This window comes from Schistocerca nitens, chromosome 10, assembly GCF_023898315.1.
Source record: "Schistocerca nitens isolate TAMUIC-IGC-003100 chromosome 10, iqSchNite1.1, whole genome shotgun sequence".
Classification (NCBI taxonomy): Eukaryota; Metazoa; Arthropoda; class Insecta; order Orthoptera; family Acrididae; genus Schistocerca; species Schistocerca nitens.
This window is the reverse complement of record NC_064623.1, coordinates 115,593,000-115,609,353: the sequence shown is the minus strand read 5'-3', so window position 1 is coordinate 115,609,353 and position 16,354 is coordinate 115,593,000. Positions and strand designations below refer to the sequence as shown.

At 39.3% G+C, this 16,354-nt stretch overlaps 1 protein-coding gene across 2 annotated transcripts in view; it reads right to left on the bottom strand.

The window, feature by feature from the left end:
* Positions 1–5,946: 5,946 nt before the first annotated feature.
* Positions 5,947–16,354, bottom strand: part of LOC126210064 (N-alpha-acetyltransferase 30) — an 88,880-nt gene continuing 78,472 nt past the window's right edge. For both annotated transcript variants that reach the window (XM_049939183.1, XM_049939184.1), the window contains one exon: positions 5,947–11,871. In XM_049939183.1, coding sequence (XP_049795140.1) covers positions 11,734–11,871 — 138 coding nt within the window. In that variant the 3' untranslated portion in view covers positions 5,947–11,733. The remainder of the gene's footprint in view (positions 11,872–16,354) is intronic.

Here is a 16,354-nt window from a genome sequence, read left to right as displayed (position 1 = left end):
AGTAAATTGTTCATCTTAGACTTCCTAGATGGACTGCGTATTTACAGTTTTGCTTTCAAGGAAGCTATATTAAAGGACATGTAAACTTGTGTGTCACGAGCACTGTCACTGTTACCTGTGATAATGCACATTTTAGATGTTCAAGAAAGAGCAGAATTTTGTGTTTACTTTGTGGAGAATGACCAGCGCTTAAGAGGAGTTGCCAACTTTTGAAAAATATTAACACAAATCTAAGCAAGAATAAGTACTTCCATAGAATAATCAAACTGTATCGTACTTTTTGTACATTATCGACTTCTATAGATGGATAGTGTGTAACAATTTTCTGTCTAAGAGAGCTTGTACACTACTGGCTGTTAAAATTGCTACACCACGAAGATGACGTGCTACAGACACGAAATGTAACCGACAAGAAGATGATGCTGCGGTATGCAAATGATTAGCTTTTCAGAGCATTCACACAAGGTTGACGCCAGTGGCGACACCTACAATGTGCTGACATGAGGAGAGTTTCCAACCGATTTCTCATACACAAACAGCAGTTGACCGACAATGCCTGGTGAAACGTTGTTGTGATGCCTCGTGTAAGGAGGAGAAATGCGTACCATCACGTTTCCGACTGATACAGGTTGGATTGTAGCCTATCGTGATTACGGTTTATCGTATCGCAACATTGCTGCTCGCATTGGTCAAGATCCAATGACTGTTAGGAGAATATGGAATCAGGGGGTTCAGGAGGGTAATACAGAACACCATGCGGGATCCCAACGGCCTCGTATCACTAGCAGTCGAGATGACAGGCATCTTATCTGCATGGGTGTAACGGATCGTGCAGCCACGTCTCTGTCCCCGAGTCAACAGATAGGGATGTTTGCAAGACAACAACCATCTGCACGAACAGTTCGACGATGTTTGCAGCAGCATGGACTATCAGCTCGGAGACAATGGCTGCAGTTACCCTTGACCCTGCATCACAGACAGGAGCGCCTGGGACGGTGTACTCAACAACGAACCTAAGTGCACAAATGGCAAAACATCATTTTTTCGGATGAATCCAGGTTCTGTTTACAGCATCATGATGGTCGCATCCGTGTTTGGTGACATCGCGGTGAACGCACATTGGAAGCGTGTATTCGTCATCGCCATACTGGCGTATCACCCGGCGTGATGGTATGGGATGCCATTGGTTACATGTCTCGGTCACCTCTTGTTCTAATTGACGGCACTTTGAACAGTGGATGTTACATTTCAGATGTGTTACGACCCGTGGCTCTACCCTTCATTCGATCCCTGCAAAACCCTACATTTCAGAAGGATAATGCACGACCGCATGTTGCAGGTCCTGTACGGGCCTTTCTGGATACAGAAAATGTTCAACTGCTGCCCTGGCCAGCACATTCTCCAGATCTCTCACCAACTGAAAACGTCTGGTCAATGGTGGCCGAGGAACTGGCTCGTCACAATACGCTAGTCACTACTCTCGATGAACTGTGGTATCGTGCTGAAGCTGCATGGGCAGCTGTACCTGAACACACCATCCAAGCTCTGTTTGACTCAATGCCCAGGCATATCAAGGCAGTTATTACGGCCAGAGGTGGTTGTTCTGGGTACTGATTTCTCAGGATCAATGCACCCAAATTGCGTGAAAATGTACTCACATGTCTGTTCTAATATAATATATTTGTCCAATGAATACCTGTTTATCACCTGCATTTCTTCTTGGTGTAGCAATTTTAATGGCCAGTAGTGTAACAATACACCTGTACCACAAAAAGGAGCATAATTTATAATATTGTACTTGCATACATGTTACACACATTTAGGAGCAAAAAAGTACTTTTTACAAATAAGTAAAAACTATTATTTCAAGAATGTGAGTAGTCATGTCAAAAGAACTCTGTCTACATGCGATATCCAACCTCTGACAAAGTTTGGTGAACAAAGACAGAATGGTCGATTGCATAACACTGGCGACTCATAACGCTGCACCTGTGTAGTGAGTGGTGTTGACAACCTGCCCCTACTGTAGTTCATTTGAGCATTGTGTGTGTTCCGTGTTAGACCTGTTGGACGAAGTGGTTGTTTAGTGTGTTGGCTCTGAACTAAAAACAGGACAATGAACGAGCAAAGTATCATTTTAAAATTTTGTTTTAAGCTTGGCAAGACACCGAAAGAAAAGCACACAATGCTGGTACATGTTTATGGGCATCACTGTCCATGAAATGTGTGTACGAGTGGTTTGCCTATTTTCGAGAACGCCGGAAAGTGTTCCTGACAATCCCCATAGCGGATGAACTGCAGATGAACTGTGAATCCATGCGACAAGTCCTTACCCAGAAGTTAGGGAAGAGGAAAACGTGTTATCATCTTGTGTCACACCACTTGACTGACGAGCAGAAGCAGGAACGTTTTGAGGCTTCACAGAATTTTATCGAAACAGTGGATGCGACACCCAATTTCTTGAACCATATTGTCACTGAGGGTGAAACCTGGTGTCTCCAGTACAACCCTGAAATGAAACTGCAAAGCATGGAATGTCTTTCTCTGACAACCTCATCGGAGGAAGGTCAGAGCTGAAAATTCATGCATCAAAACGATGCTCATCACCTTTTTCAACAACCAAGGCATTATCCACAAGGAATTTCGACCTGAGGGAACGGCATTGGACACTACACAGTACGTTGAAATTTTGACACGTTTCGTGCAACGTCTACGCAGGGTACGACTCCAGTATGCACAACAAGGTTCCTGGTTTTTTGTTCACGACAATGGTCACCAATATCGTCAAACAGTTCCTGGCAAAAATGGGGGTGGTGCAACTTGCACATCCACCATACTTGCCAGATCTCAATTCTCCAGACTTCTTCCTAGTCCCTCAACTCAAACTCACTTTGAAAGGAAACAGATTTGATCGAACAAAACGTGACATAGCTTACGCCCATCCCATAGGAAGACTATGTAAATCTACCGGGACATGTATTGCAGAGCTCAGTGGACAGTAAGGTAACTGTAGTTAATGCTACAGGATTATTCACCGAACTTTATTGTCAGAGGTTGTATGGCATAAAATAAAAGTGAGCAAGATTCACCAGTATACTGAATTGTATCCTATAATGTAAGGAAAAGTTTTTGTAAATCACTAAACTGACATCTTGGATCAGCCCGAGCTGCCAGAGATTACTGTCATGTGTGAGGTGTGCTTTCTTGTGCGAACGAATGTGTGTGTGTGTGTGTGTGTGTGTGTGTGTGTGTGTGTGTGTGTGTGTGTATTTTTCTGATGAAGGCTGTGGCTGAAAGCTAATGTGTAAGTGTCTTTTATTTGTGCCTGTCTGCAACTTAACATGCCATCTTTAAGATGAGTAGCAAGCTATATCTTCTTTACATTGTTGTTATTCCAACCTGAAGCTTCCATTGTTTCAGCTGACCCTACTATAGCTACAGGTTTATGGGATTTCATAGCAGCAGTGGATTCTTTCAGTTCATTGCCTCTGGGGCAGGGGAGATCTAGCATATATATTTACAACACTAGAATATTGGTCTATATTGGGAAAGTTACATCCAATAAGAAATACCACTGTTCAAACAGTCATAAAAGGTGCCTATGAGAGCATTATTTTAATAAATAAACTGGTAAATCAAAGAGACTCTTGTAGATAATAACAACAAATTTTTTTGCATGGGTAGGAGTGAGGCACATGCTGATATCCAATTGGCATGAACTCATTGTTCAGAAATACACTCTAAGTGGACAGCACTAGATGTGGGTTTCGAGCAAGTATTGAATGAGTTATCACATTACGCAGCTAAAAGGCACTTTATGAGGTAGATGGACATGTTAACGAGGAAGAACCTTTGTTGCCATGGTAGACTCATTTTAGAGGCACCATAAATGCATGTACAGTTAGTTTCTGTCCTACATAAAAAGAGAAAAGTGAGTTGATATGCATTCATCCATGGTACAATATTATCAATATTGACTCAATTATTTCGAGAGTTTCAGTATTTCCCCAGAGTCCCATGCAGATTTAATCGTACTCACCTGCTGAGTTTGGACAACAGAGGCAGCCCGCTTTTTCCATCCACAGATTGTCTGATGAAGGTTCAAGCTGCCAGAGTCGATGGTCATGTATGTATGTATGTATGTATGTATGAGGTGTGCTTGGTTGTGTGAATACATCTATGTGTGTGTTTCCTTTTCTGAAGGCGGCTTTGGCTAAAAGCTAATGCACGCCTTTTCACTGTACTTGTCTGCAACTCAACCTGTCATCTACACCGTGAGTAGCAATCTGTCTTTCCCTTATGTCATTCATATTCCAACCTGGAGTTTCCATTGTTTGGAAGCTTTGAAAGAGAGGACACAGACGATACAATGACGACTTTGAATGAAAGTAGTTTTAAAATAATGATTTTTCAGTTTACGACCTTCTGTAAGACGACTTGTGCCGAACATAGCTCACGCATGCTTCATGCAGACATTGAAGCAGTGAACTTATTTGTGGAGTCTGCCACTGAAGTTCTTTGTATACCAAAAGAAATATTTAATTTACTTGCAACTGAAACTCAAGTAGCTCCAGAATGGAGGCATCCATTAACTGACTTTCATTTGGAAATGCAGTCTGAAACACATGTCAAGAGTAAACTGCAAACTGGTAATTACAGTTCTAAATACGCAGGACTGGATCATCATAAATTCTTCATAGAGTCTCCCAGAATTCCCCAAGTCTTCCAGATTTATGCAGTAAATTCAGTTTGTCTGAGAATTCCTTGCTTTCCAGTGAAAGTCACCACCCTGTGTTTATTAGCTCCTCACACCTCCCCCAATCTACTGTGGAGCTTTACAACAGCAAACATGTCCAGTCTGTAAATGAATTGATGTTGCGGATACATATATTCTAGTTTTCAGCACATATAAAGCAATGAATTTAATTGTACACTTGTTAAAATCACGGTTTTAATGAGCTTGCTCTTTAGTACACCAGTATATAATTACATAACACTGCTGTAATAAAATACAGTTAACATATAAATCTCTTGCATTCTTTTTTGCTTTTGTTACATAAACGTAACAATTATTTTATTTTTTAAAAACAGTAATACAAATCAAATTTAGTTTTTGAAAGCACTGCTGTTACATAAATTTATCAAACCTCTCAACTGTTTAGTGGGTGCACTTTCAAAGATTTACATCTAACCTAAAATGTCAGTAGTAATTACATACCAAGTTACACTGTTGCCCCAGAAGAGCTAACAGATTGTCTGAGAGTGCATTTCAAAGCTCAGCATTTGTAATTCAAAAAGGGGGACCCATTTTCAGCCAGACTCAAAGATACTACATCAAAAGTAACTTTGTACGAATAGTTTTCTTTCGAAACAAACCGTAACTCACTATTATGGGTTTTATAAGGGTGATTACACCACATATCTGTACTAAGGTAACAGAAAAATACAAGTCCAAAATAAAAAAAAATTATAACAAAAGTAAGGTTCAGCATCTCATGAGATAGATGATGAGAGCATTCTAGTTAACTGTTGAGATGGAGACAACTGGAGCTGTACAATGAATCTTTTGTAGATGTCTCAAATCAGATCAGACTTCTTGTATTTGCATGCCTACAAGCTTTCTATGACTGTTCTTTTTTTGGTTACAGAAAAGTAGAAGCTCCCCTTCTATCTCGGTTGGGAAAATACAAACAACTTACAGTTATCTGAATACTACAGAGAAAATTTCTTGACATACAAACCTGTTAAAAATGTAGTTAAGATCTATCTAAATCAAAGCTTCAACTTTCAGCTGTCTTATCAAGCACACCTGAGAGGTTTGAGAAACACAAAAGGGAAGTGCTAAAACAAGACATATGTTCTAACCAAGATCTTTGTGGATTATTTTCTTTCTTAGCTCTGGATAGGCTCACAACAAATTTGGACCATATAGTATATTCGTGAATTCAAACACACACACACACACACACACACACACACACACACACACACACATTCATTTGAGTAGGTAAATGTATTTCATTTAACAGGATTTTTCTGAGTAATGAAACTAATCCTTGTCTGTAGTTCAATTTTGAGTCAGTGATGCTATGTTATACCATAACAGTATTTCTTTTATACAGATGTTTTATTTAATCTGCAAAGACATAAAATTGTCTTCAGTATAATATGCTGTAAATAATAAACTCCAAATTCTAAATATCACGTGCACACCTGTAGCAAAATAACAAGTCCTAGTGCAATCATTTCATTGTTTGCAATTAGCGACTTCAATGTGATCCCATTTTAGGACAGCTTAAGTCACTTTGAGCTGAATCGTAGGTGCCACAAATTTCACATTTTCTGTTAAAATAGTTACTTTTACTCCAAAGGAGATTAATGGAAACAGTACATCCAACAGACCAATACAAACTGTACAACATTTTCTCTTTCCAGACAGAAAACTTAGTAACTGTTTCTGTATGAAGCGCATGTTTCACATCTCAAATACAAACAACAATTACAGTAAATTTTACATGAAGACAATTACAATCATCATCATACATAAAATCTTGCTCCTTATCTTTTCAGCAGGTACAGCCTGGGTTTAGATCTCTCATTTGTATGCATAATCATCCCTGCACTGGTTGCAAGCACTGCCTAGAATACATTACAGTAAACTCTCGATTGTCCACGGGTGGATTATCTGTTTTGCAGATTATCCGCAGCCTATATCCCTCTTTCTTTTTTTTTTGCTGCAGAAAGTTTTTCTCTAAGCCGACAGTGGTCACAGTTGAGTGATAATCTCAAGTTAACAACGAGTGTAGTAAACAACATGCTGCTGTAACACTGCAAGCACTGGATTTTAATTGTTGCGAAAGGTAGTCATCAGTTTCTGTTAGTCCTAAACAACGTGTAAAAAGTGAAAACATGCTGTGTTAACCATTCAGCAGAAACTGGAAATAATGCACAAACTTGAAAGAGGCAATATTGGTATACAAAATCTGGTGTTGATTTACAGTGTGGGTGAAACCACGATCCATGATATTTGGAAAAACAAAGACAAAATAATTCAATTTGCTAGCAATTTTGACCCATTTAAAGGTTTGTCAAGGCTGAAGGCTACAAAAAATCTTACATACGCAGATCTGGATAAAGCCGTGTTGGAATGATTTCAACAGATAATAAAGCTGCTTCTGAATTTTGTACTGATTTCAATGAGAAAATTTAGAGTTGGAGCAAATATTTAATGCAGATATAACCAAGTTGTTTTGGAGGTACCTACCAACAAAGACTTCAGCTTTAGTGACAGAGCGTAGTGTGCCTGGTTATAAATCAAGCAAGGAAAGGATAACTGTTGGTGTAGTAGATAAAGCTAAAAACTGCACTGTTTCAAAGGAAATGAAATGTGCCATTTCCCTCCCCATTATTTTCACCAGAAAGGTACCTGGGTGTACCACACAGTTTTTCAAACACGGTTCCATAATTGCTTTGTGCCACAGGTGTGATAACATTTAATGCTGGAGGGGCTACCTGCAAGGGCTTTAGTGTAAGGGAAAAATGCAGCTACTCAACCAAACAGAAATGTTCTGAAATTGATGACAGGTTGACATTTATAAAACATTTACCACAATGTGACAGCCTTAAAGCAATGAAGCAAGGTGTCATTGCTGCCATGATGACAATTTATAGAGGAAACTGGTACAAAAACTTATTGTTGAGGACTGCAATCTCCAAACATTCTGGAAGCAATTAACTGTGCTGGACACAATTTATAATGTGTTGAAGGCACGGTGTAAGGTAAGACAACCAAACATAGTCAAGTCATGGAAAAACATTAATTCTAAAATTGATGAAATCAGTAATTACGATGATGAAGAAGACAGCTCATTTGCAATATTAGCTGCTGTTTTGGAAAATACCTCTGGGTGTAGAACTGTTGGCACAGAAAATATATCTGAAAGGTTTGACAACAACTTCACAGAGCCAGGTCATGAGATGTTGAGTGACAATGCTATTGTTCAGTGAGTACAAGGGAATTCAGAGGAGATGAATGACAGTGATGATGATGAAAACATTCCTCTAATTCCAGAAACAGTAATCAACTGTGCATCAGCATCTTAATAGATTCTTGGGTTACTGGATTACATGGAGCAGCAAGAAGATGCTTCCCTCTCTGACAAATTGGTGAAGTGTAAAATTTGTAGCGTGATATGTAAATGAGAAGCTACCTAACCAAGACAGAAATCAATTCAAGACTATTTTGTTTCAAAGTAGTGTAATGTAATGTGAAATTAGATTGTATTGTTTTCTTTGTAAGTACTTTATTTTCATATGTACCATGATGATTAAAGTAGAATTTATTGTAAATAATTAGTTAAGTGGTTTTACTTATGACACTGTAATTAAATTTTATTTTTGAATAACCCTAACACATTACTGTTTATTTTAATTGCGGATTATCTGTGGAATTCTATAATCCACAAGTTACAAGTCTCCAGTTACTGTAGATAATCAAGAGTTTACTGCATTTAAAGACTATTTCTCACGTAATCTTTTTGTTTTGTGTATTCTTATTTAACTTTCTCTAACTGAAAACTATTCTTTTGATTTGGTTCTCTCTTCCTCACATGTGTGATTAAGTAAAAAGACATCCTTTATATGCACAACTCATTTTTTTAGCAGCTCAGTCCCCTGTGGCATGCAAATATTTCACGTGAGAGAGAGAGAGAGAGAGAGAGAGAGAGAGAGAGAGAGAGAGAGTGGGGGTGGGAGCTTCATTGTAAATTGAAAGCATCTGCCACAATGAAATTCAGGCCTGCCTGTGATTTGATGCAAATACTATGTCCCTGCTCCATTTGCGAACATCTTTTAGTCTGATGGAAAAATAGAAGTTTAAAAAATTTTTCTTTTTATAGTATGTTAGCACAAAACTGTAGCACCATGACATTGCTAGGAGACTGGATGTGAGCTCTGGGAAACAGACGTTGTCTCTCTTAAATTTTTTGTGTGACCTGAATACATCAAGAAACATCAATGGCATCTTTTACATTAAAACAAAAATATTTAAAAAAAGGATAAAATGATACTGTTTAATGATTAAGGAGCTGTCATGCAATACTGGAACACGGTGCATTATGACACAACAACAGTCAAAGTATGTTAAATGAGGACGAATGTTATTTGGAACTGGATTAGTATTAATTCAAAGCAACAAAAGTCATGAACAAAACATGAGAGCAAAGAATTATAAATGAAATACTTAGAAGGATACTAAACTATAAAAATTTCTTGCCATTAGAACAAAGATTTAACATCAGTATAAGTTCTCTGTAGTGTGTGGCAAGATAATGTATATGATAGCAATAATATTGTCTATACCACAAATGGAAGCAATGTGATCAACATCAAAGTCATAAACCACAAAAGGGTTTTGCTGGAAATTAACATAACTGTCAGCCAAAAGAGAACATGATTATGTTGTGTCTTTCTCTTTATATTGCTGTAGCTGAAATGCAACCCTTTATTCAGGTAGTTGGAATAATTAATTACACAATTTTCTAAAAATCTAACTGTATGCACTATTTCCCAGATTTCAGGTACTTATATGGACAAATAATGAGAGATTGTTACAGCAGATACAAGAAGCTGAGCATCGGTATTACGCTATACACACAAAGTGGCCACTAAGTTAGTGTTTTCATTAGTGTCTTGAAACATTAATTCCACTGGAAATTTTTGGGTGACAGTACAAGAAAACTGGTAGGCAAACTCAAATTATGTTCACAACACAAGTTACAAGCCATTGTCTTGAAATACAGCAAATGGAAAAGCTTAATTACAAACTGATAATTAGTTTCTTAGACTGCCCAGAAAGGTAAAATAGTTTATGGTGGCCAAAGTCTCCACTTAGTTTATAAATAAAGCCTTAGTAAAAATAATATGCCAACACATGGTTGAAATCTGAAGTTCGCTAAATGGATATTTCAAAAGAATCTTTATTTCGAAAATGAATTTTGCAGAAAAATCCACAGATGCACAAACATAAACTTGCAGCTTTGAGCTTCAGTTTCTTTAAAATATACAGAATACTGACCAAAGCACACTCACTTGGCACATGTATTTGTATTGCATATAACTGAAATACTGTGTTAAATTATACAATATTTTTCAACAAAGAACCACATGCTGAACCTAAACAACACTGCATGCCAAATGAAGTGTTAGATGTTAATTGCTCTGAACAACGTTGTATACTGGGTTTCAATGGTTATCCCCTGAAACTGTATGAAAACTAGAAAAACTGATAAAAAACTTCTAGCAAAACAAATATATTTCAGATCACAAGATGACAAGGTTAGATACACCTAAGCACGAGGATAACGACAGCTGTGGATATTAACATTCCAATTATGGTGGGCCAATTTGCTGTGCATTTACATTCAGCTCATACATAAAATGTGTGACCTGTGGACAAAAATAAAAAAAGACCATGTGCTTATGCTTCCTTCCATACTACAGGTCAAAGGAAGAAGATACAGAAGCACAGTGTCTGGAGTCCGTATTTGTAAATAAATTCACCCAATACACAATTCCACTTGTAGGCACAATCAATAGTGCTATCAGTTCCAAGACTAGTCAGTTAAGAAATTCATAGTGATAACTGGGCTTTTAATATCACAGACAATAGCAATGACTAAAGTACAAAACTTTTGACAGATTAAAATAATTTATTTTCCAATGCAAAAAGCTATCTCAAATTATTGTAAAACTGAGATTATGTAGTACTTTTAAGATATCCTCCAAAAGCATGAATCTATTATGCAGCAAATGGTTTGACGTCCAACATTCAGTCCAAGAGTTGTTTGCATTCTGCAAACGTCTGATTTTAAGGATTTCTTTGCAAGCAAAATTAGGAAGGCTGGTATATTACTAGGAAACACAAGACTTTGGAAGACGAGTCTCAGCAAACATTAGGCATATATTTGCAGTTCAGCTAAATGAAATGTGAATACAACAAACATATCTGGAAACATTAAAACCAGGTAATTGTAATGCACAAAACATACCCAGTTCATCAAAATTTACTTTCATAATAATGTTCGGCCAGTAACAACCACCTGTCAAAGTAAACAGTGATTCACAGGAAATCAGAACAATATTTGTAACAAGTCATAAATCTTATAACAGGGATGAACTCACATTTAAAATGTGCATAATTTAGAGGGGAAAAATAAGGTTACAGGATCTGGAAATCACCAAAACTTTGAGAGATATAATAACGTTAAAGGTCCTTTAAAACATTTCACAAACACAGATAATTCTTCGCATTTTATCTGGCATGTACAACTGTCTCTAGGTTCTTTCCACATGCTGCCAACTAACAAACTGCCGCAAACATTCGATAATCATAAATTTCACAGCCGTCAAGTGTTTGCTTTCTGAAAGCAAGGAATCTTTTGACTGTCCTCACAGTTCTATTGTACGGCTGCAATGGGCAGATGTTCACTGACTTATGGTGTTTAATATAGGTGTACTGCAGCATTATTTTCCAAGTTAGCTCCTTTTAAATATTATTTCATCATTTTTGAAGTGCCAGGAAACTCTGACAAGCTGCCAAAATGATTTGCCTGGCACGTTCAAAGGAGAAACAAACTGGTGGAATGAGATAGAGCACACTTGCATTTTCACTGTTCCATAACACATTAAGGTAGGTAAATTTTCCTGAGTTTTATAAGTTCCACAGCAAATAACTCATCGCAGCCACAGCTTTAATCTAAGAGCATCCACACCATTCAGGTAATAACGGAAAAGGCGCTTGTCACGAACGAAGCCCAGATTTTCATACAGTCGCAGGGCAGGGCGGTTCGTAATTTCTGTCTCCAACACAACCTGTAAAACATAAAATCTTATGTGAGAAATGTGTGCTGATTACTTAAACAATCAATATAAGAGATATACATTCAGAAATATGAACACAGTTTTCACACTACGGAAAACAGCCATAAGAATAACAACCAAAAACAGTAATTACACTCACTGTAAAAACCTTTTCAAAACACTGGAGACATTAACTACACCATGAGAGTACATTCACCAATCAGTTATGTGCATCAAAAACGCACACTATAAACACTGCATGAACATCTCCTTTCATTTTTATAGCACAAAATACAGACTGAACTTACATTTACCTTGAAATAATGAACATAATACTCAAAACAACGTATCCTACCAAGGAACAAAATTGTACAAAAATTCACCCCAGGAGATTAAAGAGATTAGTAACACAAACTAAAGACTGTTAAAAATTTCTTACCCCACAAACATTCTATACAGTGAAGGATTACTTACACAACGAAGAGTAAGGTTTGCTAAAAGTGTAAAACAAGTACACAACAACAACAACGACGACGGAAAATCTTACTCTCAAAGCTCTGCAACTTACAATACAAATGCTTTTTATTTCCGAGCTCAACAACTGATTCAATTACTGAGAGATGCTGACTCAATTTATCAGATAAACCAATGGAATGTTACAGCATACAAAATGGAAAACAAACAATGTTGCTATAGTTCTCATCTCAGCATACAGTGTGCAATGTTACATTATGAAAATAATGTGTGTTTAGTGTGCACCATAATATGTAACGAGAAATGAATGATCACTGCTGTGCTTGCATTTTACATTATTTAATATTTTCTTTGCAATACAGTAGTGTACACCTGAGATAAACAAACGAGATGACAATAAATAAATAAATAAATAAAAAAGACTTGTCTTGTAGTCAGGTGGATGTATGTGCCGGTCTCTATCTGATCATGATGCTTTAGGTTCTCAGTAGTTTCCCTAGATAACATCAGGTAAATGCTGAGATAGTTCTAATTACAAGGCCATCATAGCCTACCTGACCCTTTCAAACTTTACCTGTATGTAGGTAAATGCCTCCATATGTGATTTTTCTTAAACTATAATACCATGACATGACCAATATCCTTGTCAAAGTGATCTACAGATATGTGGGGTGGTACTGTGACCCCTGACCAGCGCACAGTGTTTGAAGACTTGTAGGCAGGTCTTTATCTCTGCCTCTTTAACAGTGGAGTCACCACACACTTCAGTAAGGCACATTGCACTTTATCGGCCATTGATGTTTTCATTGGTAGGCCTGGATTCCCCCTCCTCCGTTCAACGAGGAATGATTTGTGGAACAGCTCATCATTTCCCGATAATCTTACCTTTCCTTCATCATCACCCACACACGTATGCTCTCCCAGGTGGGACTTTACTAGTGTGGACCAGGATATCTTTTCCTCGACTGGCATCCCAACCGCTCCACTACACGATGGCATCAATGTGTCTGTATGGAGTTTGAACAAGGACATCCTTTTGAGAGCTGCTTCAACGATTCCTTCTTCCTCGAGTTCTCCTCAATGGAAGTCACTGTTGTGCCCTCCAATGCTACAAACGGCATTTACCTCTCTAACACTTCCTGGCCTTGAAAGTAAATCTAATCTAATCTAAACCTTTAAACGGTTCCATGCCCGAGCCTGTTATCTTGTCAAATGCCAGAAGCAGATTTGTTGGAAACAATATGATGCAGGACATAGGGCCACATAGTTTCTCTTCACAGGTATGAGAACAGATCAGGTGCATTTCTGGCCACCATCCTCCTACAAGTGTCCCAGGAATTTCACTGAAAGCTGTTATCCTCACCAGACCAGACTATCACTGAACAGTTTGCTCTACATCTCATCCAAACCTCAGCGTCGGTACACTATCTACCTGTGCTAATGTTGGTCCCCTACCCACCTGTGTTCCGTATTCTCAAACACCAACTGAAACAACTCCATTTATCTTTTGTTCCTCACTGCCTGGAGTCTCATAATGCCCCGTTTAGCACCCCATTCTCTGCCCTGACGCAACTCCTGAACCAGACTGGGTTCTCGACCAAATGCTTCAATACGTATTGGGTGGTGGCTAGCCAATGACATATATTTCCCTTTTTAATCATCTCCAGAATGAGGGGGGAACTCCCTTCCCAAAGGTGAGAAAGTTTCATTATTCTAGTTTTGTAGTCGAATAAATCACCTCTTCAGATGGATAGCTATTGTTGATCAGTTTAACCGATGTCCTCTGCAAGGTACTTGAATATATGGTGAGTCAAAGGCTGTACTAGGTGCTTGAATCGTGGGACCTTTCGGCTTCAACTCAGGGTGGTTTTCACCAAGGCAGTTTTACTGCAGATAATTTAGGCCACATGGAGCCTGCTATCCGAACAGCTTTTCCCCAGTGTCAGCACCTTGTTGCAGTCTTCTTCGATCTGCATAAAGCTTATGATACCACATGGTGACACCATATCCTTGCCATCTTACACTAGTGGAGTCTCCAGGGTCTGCTCCCAATTTTTATCCAGCTCTGCCCTTTTCAGGTAAAGGTTGGCACCTCCCATCTCCAGGAGAATGAGGTTTCAGAGGGTTCTGTTTTGAGTGTCCCTCTAACTTTGGTGGCTATCAATGGTCTGGTGGAGGCTGCAGGCCCTGTGGTGTTCCCCTCTTTGTATGCTGATAATTTTTGCATCTATTTTTGTATATCTGCGATAGATGTTGCTGAACACAGACTGTAGGGAGCGATCTTGGGCTTTCATTCATGGCTTCCATTTTTCAGCTGCCAAGACCGGTATTGTTCATTTCTGTTGTTGCCGTATAGTCCATCCCCATCTGGATCTGCGCCTTGATGAGTAGTCAATCAATGTTGTGAACACTCATTGTTTTTTCGGACTGGCCTTTGATGCCCGGTTGATATGACATCTCATTTTCGTCAACTAAAGTGGACATGTTGGTCTTCAATAGCTCGAAGCAACATAAACTGGGGTGTGGACTACTCTACTCTCATATGGCATTGGTCTATCTAGATTATGGAAGTCTCGCACACGGCTCGGCATCACCTTCGATGTTACAGATGCTGGATCCAACTGGGGCTTTTCAGACGAGTGCTGTGATCAACGTCTTAGTGGAGGTAGGGGTTCCACCATTGCTCGTTCTGCACCAACAACAGTTGATCATTTATGCGTTATGCTTCCACTGCTCCCCACAGCACCCGAACTATGATCTCCTCTTTCCAGATAAGGAGATCCATCTCCACCTCCTGTAACAATGACCTAGGTCTGGTGTTATGATTGCCATCTGCATCCCGTCTCTTTTCTTCTGAACTCTAGCTGTTCCTTCTACCACCTCTTCTCTGGCCTGCTCATGTGCCCCTTGCGGTATATCTGTTTAGACCTATCACAATGTCCAAAAGACTCTGTTCATTCTGAGGATATCTGCTTCCAATTCACCTCCATTCTCAGTGTGTTTCAGGGTTCAGAAGTAGTCTAGACTGATGGCTTGATATTTACTTTACTCTGGCTTTGCTTACGTTCATGCAGGATGTAATGAACTCCATTCCTTGTGTTTTCACTGCAGAGTTGGTAGCCATATTTCATGCTCTTGAGCATATCTGTTCCTTCATTGATGAGTGCTTCCTCACCTGTAACAACTCTGAACAGTTTACAATCTTGTGACTGGTGTTACCCTCCCCTTCCCTTGATCCTGACTATCCAGGATTCCCTTTTCTGTCCTTGAACAATGTGGATGCTCTGTGCCCTTTGTCTTGACCCTGGCTCACGGTGGATTTGAGGATGTCCTCCATGTTAGCCTCTCACAAAGATTCCATCATCTTAGACCAGTTCAGCACTGGCCAACTTGGGTGACTCATGATCATCTCCTCCATCACGAGGGTCCACCCCCATTGTCATTATGGTGCTTGTTTGACAGTGGTCCACATTTTGCTGGACTGTCCTAACCCAGTCACCCTGCAGCGGACTAAATCTTCCCGACTCGTTACTCCTGGTTTTAGCAGACGATGCCTCAGTGGCTGACCTGGTTTTATGCCCCTCTGCCTTGAACGGGCAGTGGCTGTCTGGGCTTGGTGGTCTGCCCCCAGCCCTCGCCCTGCCAGTTCTTTTGCTCTTCTTTCCTCTCATCGCATGTTATGTTTGACTTGGTGTTCTTGCTCTGTTTTCCTGTGCTTCTCTTGCCCTGTCCATGTCGCTAATCTTTTTTAGGTACTGCTCGGTGGGGTGTCTACAGTAAGTGGTGGGCTGTATGTCCCCCACTGCACTTTCTACTTTAGGGGGATCTGAATGCACCCAGGACAGGGCACCTTCACTACTTTTCTTCCTTCCCTCCTCTATTCTTCTTCCTTGTTCCTTTCTCTAGGCTTTGTTGACCTTCAGTAGACCTTGGGATTTTCTTTCCTCAGGTCTCGCACACTAGGCCCTTCTTTGGTGTGTAGTTTTGTTGACTTGGCTGTTCCACATAGGAAGGACTGATG